We start from the raw sequence: 8,004 nt of genomic DNA on the forward strand, positions 1-8,004 counted from the left end.
CGTTGTGTGTGTTTGAGAGGAGAAAGAGGCGCCAATAGGCCGAGGGAATACGAAGCCACGAAGGGATAAGAGGAAAAAGATGAGAGAGAAACAGCAGTGTTATCAGGAATTCAGAATCCAGGGCTTTGTCTTGTTCAGAGTTTCTGACAAAGTCCTTGCTTCAACTTGTCCGATCAATGTTGTACCATTCTGGTACTTCATCAATTTATTTTTCTGTGGTAAATAATTATTAAATTTACTTCGATAACAAAGCTAATTGAAAATAAAAAATAAATTCATGCATATTACACACTGAGCCGCGCTACATATTCATATTTACATCTACATTTTCATATAGAGATCTTCTTCTTCTTAAGAAAATGTACTTGTTGAACGAAATTTATATATTGTTTTAGAATTTTTTAACTATTTCTTAGATAGATAGAAAATCACTTAATTTGAAAATTCTAAATCATTCAAAAACACTTATTTTCAATTTATCTAAAAAATTAGTAAAACAATTCTAAAAAATGTAAAATTTTCTCTCCATGTACATTTTTATATAGAGATCATGTTTAACAGTTAGAATCAAATATTTAAAATTTGAAACTAGAGAAATAAAGTCATTGCGCATTACCATAGCAGCCTCATTTTTTTTTTTTTTTCAAGTAAATGTCAAAACTCAAAAGTTTAAGCTATCCAATTATTATTTTTTTTCTTTTTCTCTTTGAGTTTCAAACCTGTAATCTCTGATTGTGTAATATGCATATTACTTAAATCTTACTACAATTAAAAAAAAAAAGTAATTAATTATGCTGTCACAATTTTGGTACCATCACGAGTCTGATCTTGTCTGACAGAATAACTACTCACTATTTGTTCAGTCTGATTTCGCACTCTATATATCATACGATTTATCTGGTCTGACAGAATAATTACTCACTATTTGCCCCCACTGCCTGATCTTAACAGCAAGGAATCAATTCAGAATTCAGATTTGATCATTCAATTTGAAGTTGGCTCAAATCTGATCTGCATCTGCTTCACCAACCAAAGGCATCTGTAAAACTGTCGAATAGCTAAAGCCCTGTTTAACAGCTGTCAAAGATCAGATTCCCAATCATTAATTTAACTAGGTCTCTGGAAATAATAAACTATAGCAACTAGCTAGCCAACTTGTGCACGGTGCCACGGTCCATGACAGTTTGATCAGAAAAATGAAAGAGAGTTCCCAGACAATATTTTTTTGCCAAAAGTTTGCAATTCACATGTCGCGCATCATGTTGCACCTTTTATAATATGTACTCATGACACCATGTCAGCATAGCACTGACAATAAATACGCTTGTCACAATTAAGATGAGTAGGTGCTTCTGGTGTCTTGTCTGTGGCGCTCATAGCCACCAGTAGAACTCCACAATATTTTGTAACAATTAAGTTGAGTTACACAATATTTTCAAATAACTTTTTTGTGCGTCAATGCACACGCAGATACGTGCAATAAATTTATATTTATATTTTTAAAATTCAAACTGTTGAATTGTTTAATATAATTTTCGTACAAAAATATATTTGGAGATCAAATTTATATTTTTTTAATTATTTATATTATTATTTTTAAAGTGATAGAAAATCATATGATCTAAAAATTCTGGACCATCCGAAAATAGTAATTTTCTACTAATATAAAAATAGTAAAAGAAATTTAAAAAAATATTATGCATCATGTTTAACTATTCGAATTAGTTATTTAAAGTTCGGAAGTAAAGATACATATTCATAATAGAGGCCGATCTACAAAGTACCATAACCTCACTATCCTAAGTATCATCTAAAGTATCACTTAACACAATGTTCTAAATAGCGCGCTATAGCGACGTCGCAATAGCGGCGCTATAGCTTTTTCGGACATTGAACACTAAGCTATGGGATAAAAGTGCGTTATTTCAGCTACGACCGCTATAGCGGTAATAGCGGTCCGCTATCTGCGCTACACGCTACGCGCTATAGGGCATGCTATGCTACATAGGGTTTTATATAAAGGCTCAATTTGAAAATTAATTTTAAAGATCAATTTTTTCAAGATCTATATTGATTTTGCTTTTAAATAGAAATAGATAGATAGTTTATTCCATGATGCCTAAGTTTTTTTAATAGAAAAAATATATAGTTTAAGTCATGATGTTTATGTTATTTTGAATGAAAAAAGAATAGATAGTTTATGAATATTTTAATTCCTAAATTAATTTTGTGTTACTTATTGTTTTATGAGACTTTATATAATGTTGATAATTAGTAGAAATATAAAATATAATTTTTTAAATAAAAAATGTCATGTATGATAGCTTTCGTTATAGCTACGTTATTCGCAATAGTTTTTATTTTAGTTTTTCTGCTATGATGCGATAATCGCTATTTAAAACCTTGCTTAATATTCTTATACAAGTTAAAAAAAAAAACAAAAAAGCTTGCAATAAAGCTAAAAATTACTTTACCAACTTTTTCACATAATTTATCCTTTCTCTCTAAATTAAAGATAATTATTTTATTTTTAAATAAAACAAGAAAAGAAACGAATCATGTCTACTCGGCTAGCTACTCCTACAAAATAAATTACAAGTATGATTAGTTAGTTGTGGTCATCTTAGTTTCCTAGTACCACCCGAATACCTGGTATATTCAGCTATCCTGTGCTTACATCTTACACTGTTTTATTTTTAATAAATAAGAAGTGGCAAGCAAGCTATGAGTAATGCTTTGCTTGTCGACGTTTATGAGCGTCTACAACTTTGTATGGGAATGAATATTCTCTAGCCTTGTGCAATGCGTCTAGTTATATCCATTTCTATAATTTCTTTGGTTATTTTCTTGTTCTTTTTTGTTAAAATATAAAGGAGATCTTTAAAACAAATGAAGGGTAAATTAGCCGATTTGATTTCTAATAAAAGTTTGTATTAGATTAAACGAAGAAATAGGAATTAAAGAAAGGATGTATAGTTTTAATGGGGAAATATATAAGATAAACAAAATTTATGGATAATTATTTTTTTGTAAGTTTGATGGATGTGTGAGAAATTAACTCATTATTTTGCAATGACCTGATATGGCTAATTAAGTCTCTGATCCAGTATTTGTTCCCATCAGAACAAGCAACTAATGCATTACCTTTTAACTAATTATGACAAAACATTAGACCTTAATTTAAAAAAATTATATCATGAGGTCATTGTCCAAAAAAGATCTAAATTTGTGCACAAAGCAAGCTCCCCTGTTCCCTGCACTCTAAACAATCCTTGTGTTAGTGATGCAAATGGACCTCCAAAGATTATAAAAAGCAATCCCTCAAGGAGATGTTATAAAATTAATTAACAATGATAATGTAATACCAATAGTTAATTACCCATTATGAAGAAGTCCACATCATTATGTCACCTTTCTAATTTTTCAAAGGTTGGTCATCATGCACTAGCTTTAAGCGATTTGTTTAAATAAAAAATAAATAAACTAAAGTGAAGCAACCAACAATACAAGCAAGTGATTTGAACACAAAGAGGCACAATCATCAAAGCAAAATCATGTATATACTTTCTGTAATGTTCGCTCGTATTTCACCAACTATGTATATGTAAATTTAATTAATGTTTGTGCCTTCATTTAACGGTTTGGATTAACTGTCTAGACTTCAAAAATATAGAATATAATCCGGTGTTATCAAAAAAGGGTGTAATTGAATCCCTCCTCTTATTTTGACATAGAACACTTTAAACTTTCAATTCTCTATATTTCTGCCTCTCACAAGCGTTCAAATGTTTAGTATTTTTTTTTCCTCCAAGATGTTTCTTGGAATATTTTGAATTTCAATTTACATTATCCGAACAGACAGGGGTGGAACTGGGGGGGTGCAAGCGGGGGCCAAGCACCCCCTATCAAACTATGAATGTTGAAACCATATATACATACATCAACCATTTATACACAATTGTTTACAGATGCATACCGATTAGCACCCCCATCCAAATTCAAATCCTAATTCCGCCCCTGCGGACGAAAGCATTCAGATGTAATGTTAACTTGTCATATTCTGAAAATGAAAATGTCTGACATCAAGGAACGTCAATTTTAAAGAATCATGTCTAACACATTTAATTAACACTGGTCTCGTAATAAAAATAAATAAAAAATTATGGATCAGAATCTACTAAATCATAATAAAATATAATAAAATAGAGTGAGGCTATGTTAGTGTGCATAATGCAGATTAATCTGCCCTATGGATCAATAATTTCATTTTTAGAGTTTAAATAATTGATCTAGGCCGTTCAACACGATTTTTATATTAAAATGTACTTGCAAACTAAATTATATATATTTTTTTAGAAATTTCGTGCTACTTTTTAATATAGGTAAAAGATCATTACTTTTGAATGATCTAGAATTTTAAGATCATGTGATTTTTTAGAATAATGATAAAAACTACAAAATTTGATTTGCATGCACAGTTTCATATGGTAATTATAATTCAAATCGACTGTTGAACTTTAAAAAAGAGCTATTGATACGCGCTGTGCATAGTACCATAACCTCACTTCACTAAAATATTGCGATTGGAAAATTAATATTCGTACTAATAGAACCAAAAAAAAAAAAAAAAGGTTGTTCGAAATTTTAACTCTCATCTGACACTAGAATTATCTCAGCTCCAGATTCAACCGTAACAATTAGTGTCAACTTAAATAAATAAAAAAACTACGCATCTAAACCCTGATATAGTTAGTTAGTTTCATGAAAGGAAAAAAAATCCAAGGAGTAGCCTTAAAGCTTTTTTATTTTGCCCTTTTTTCTTAGTACGAAATCCGTGGCGTAGGTAAATCTTGTGTAGCAGTGACACAAGTTAGTAATATGCTCCGCCGTGAAAGGCAAGTTCACTGACACCACGTGTAACTCACTCATACGGGAGCTTTACAAAACTTTTTTCCATTTAGTCCCTAAACTATTCTCTAATTACAATCAAATCCCCTACCGAACCCCTCTGTATGTACAACCAACCACCAAAACAGGTAATCGCCCCGGCACCCTACATTTGCAATTTCTTAATTGCTAACCTTCTAAATTAAGAAAATATTACAACGACTTCTTCAATGGCCATTCCCCGTTTGCCAGCTCAGGATAGAAACAGATGCACTGTTGCTCTTTCAGAGTATCGAAATATGTTGCTGGTGTCTTACATTTATACAAAATTACAGGCGGCAAACTTTATACAGCGACCTGCTACACCAATAAATACTGAGATATTGATGTATAAGAACCTGAACCCGGCTAGAACTCCGTCAGGGCCGACGCCGACTGATCCAACGGCGGAGGATCCCGTAGCTGTTTGAAATATTCCCTAATATCAAATCCTTCACCGGCTGCAGCACTGTCGAGCGCCGTTGTTTCTTCCTCCAAATCCTCGATCGGCGGTAGAAATGGCGGCCTCATGACCTCGTCTAATGAATCCCATTTAACTCCAGTGAAGAAGGGATGCGCCTTGACCTCATCAGTCCCGCCAGCAAATCCCAGCCGCTTTGACGGGTCCTTCGCTAACAACTTCCCTATCAAGTCAGTTAGCTCGGATCTTCTCCGACCGATGAACTCAGGTTGTCGTGTCAAGACATTGCGAAATGTTTCTTTCCTATTTCGTCCCTTGAATGGTGTTTTTCCATACGCCATTTCGTACGTTAGAATCCCCAGGGCCCACCAATCCACTGCGAATTCATGCCCATCACCGCGAACCACCTCCGGTGAGACGTACTCCTCTGTACCGACAAATGAGAATGACCGCTCGTATGTGGTACCTCCCGAGCAGTGATTGGTAAAACTAGGACGCTTTTTGCTGACAGGCGATACACGTGCCGATTTTGCCTTTTTGAGCTGCTCACCAAGATACTCGCTCGGTGAATTGCCGAAGAAAATTCTTGTAAAATTACGCCGGTGCTGTTTGCTTACAGGCTCAGGTGGAACAGCCCGAGGAGAAAAGGTTTGCGAGTCAATTTTCTTCTTTGGGAGATTTCTCGAGAGATCAAAGTCAGTAAGAGTGACATGACCGTCGGCTTGAATTAACACATTCTCTGGTTTTAGATCACGGTAGACTATGCCGAGGGAATGGAGGTATGCCAAGGCAGAGATGATCTCGGTCAGATAGAAACGAATGGCGGCTGTTGAGAAAATACCATCAGAGAGGGAATACCGCAAGGTGTTCAAATCACCGCCATGGCAGAAGGGCACGGCCCATGCGAGTAATTCAGGTGTCTCCGTTGTGCCGATCAGGCAAGGGAGATATGGATGTGCCAATTGGGATAGAACAGACACCTCCCACCGGGCCCGCCTGTCAGCATCCGGCTTCGCCTTGGGTGAATGTTTCTCAAAAACCTTTAATGCATAAAGCGATGCCGGCGAGGCTGAACGGTCGGCAACTAAGAATACCGTTCCCATTGCACCTCGACCGAGCACTCGTAGCGCCCTCACCTTGTCGAGGTCTATCTCCATTGTTTTGAGAAATTTAATCCGGAGGATTTTGAAATGGAGAAGGGAAGGAGGAACAGCGGGTGAGGAGCGGAATATAAAGAGAGCAAAAGGTGACAAAGGCGGATTGTTTGTATATTGGTAAAATGGAAACGTTGGATTATATTGGTATTTCGGTGGGATTAGGGGAGTTAAAAAAAATTGACAAGGGTGGAAATTGGGTTTGGTTTGTGCCTAATGCGCTAGGTAATTAGGCGTCAAGGAGGAAATGTAGGAGAGGGTAAGCATATGCTTGCCTTTTGGTTTTTGTTTTCTTTTTTTTTTGAAGGTCAGCTGGCAAGAAGCCTTTTGGTTTTTGTTTTCAGTTCGCTACATATGGTCATATGGAGCGCAAGAATAGTATTTGTTCTGACCTGTTTGGTACAGTTGGAGTATTTAATAACAAACTTTAGGTAAATGTTAAATTAAACAAAACTAAAGGATTAATGGTGTAAAAAAGTAAATTATAATTCAGAACACCATTAAAACTATCTTTTAGTATTTCTGACAAAGGTTCCTTACTATTTTTCAAAATTGTTGAAATCTACTATTTAATTAAATAAAATTTATAAAATATAATATTTACAAAACGCAAATAAAGATACATAAAATTTATTAATAATACGAAGATAATACACATGTTATTTGTCAAGTTCGAAACTAATTTAAGAAAATTTTAAAAAATAATATAAATATAATACAAATATAATTTTGAAAAAATATAGAATCCTCGAGATTTTTTTAATTATTTTTGGGGTATCACTGTATCAGTGGACAGTTTGCAGTGGTTGCTCTTTGGAATTTGGATTTATGCAAAATTCCAAATGTTCCCCCAAAATAGGTGTCTCTCCGTTTCATGCAACTTTGTAGTTAATTAAAGTTTATAATGGAGATTGGTTACACGGAAAGTTCGCAATTATTTACAATGCTCAAGAATAAAGGTACACCTACACGTGTGCCGAGGGAATTTAATTTGAATTAATTACCATAATAATAATGTAGCCATTTTGGGGTGCGTGTAGTGGATTTGATAGGATACGTTGTATGGATCCATGTAATGAGACAAATTAAAGCGGTACGATTAATTTCGAGGACTGCACATGGGACGCAGCTTTCACATGTTTATCTTTATGTGGCATTCATGTATGTGCAGTTGTGCACCTCTGTGTTTTCCATCGCATGCTTTTTGCATAAAATCTGATTACAAAAAAAAAAAAGCAAAACAAATAAAATTTAATTTTCATCTGGTTACGTTTTATCAAATTGGAGTATTTATTTATAGAAAATTTCATGTAATTTTATTATCTGATGTCCTTTTTATTCAAATAATGCCGACATATTTCGCAGAGGGCGTGAGGTACTTGCCACATAAGATCAAAGGTATTATTAACGGCCTGATGGTTTTTGTTCTGTTCTTAAGAGCCCGAATCCTCTGTGGCAGCCACAGTACTGCGAAATCATAATGTCCTTGACACATGTAAATAT

The 8,004-nt window shown here is 34.3% G+C and overlaps 1 protein-coding gene across 1 annotated transcript; it reads right to left on the minus strand.

Moving 5' to 3' along the window:
- Positions 1–4,917: 4,917 nt before the first annotated feature.
- LOC144558485 (serine/threonine-protein kinase UCN-like) lies at positions 4,918–6,754 on the minus strand. Its single transcript, XM_078307325.1, has one exon. It carries the CDS (start codon positions 6,502–6,504, stop codon positions 5,296–5,298), a length of 1,209 nt encoding a protein of 402 aa, XP_078163451.1. The 5' UTR covers positions 6,505–6,754; the 3' UTR covers positions 4,918–5,295.
- Positions 6,755–8,004: the final 1,250 nt, after the last annotated feature.

The sequence above is a fragment of the Carex rostrata genome, chromosome 8, assembly GCF_964058835.1.
Source record: "Carex rostrata chromosome 8, lpCarRost1.2, whole genome shotgun sequence".
In the NCBI taxonomy this organism is placed as follows: domain Eukaryota; kingdom Viridiplantae; phylum Streptophyta; class Magnoliopsida; order Poales; family Cyperaceae; genus Carex; species Carex rostrata.

Bases quoted from the DNA above. Each gene is read 5' to 3' on its own strand.
- LOC144558485 (XM_078307325.1), bottom strand. From the start codon at position 6,504: ATGGAGATAGACCTCGACAAGGTGAGGGCGCTACGAGTGCTCGGTCGA.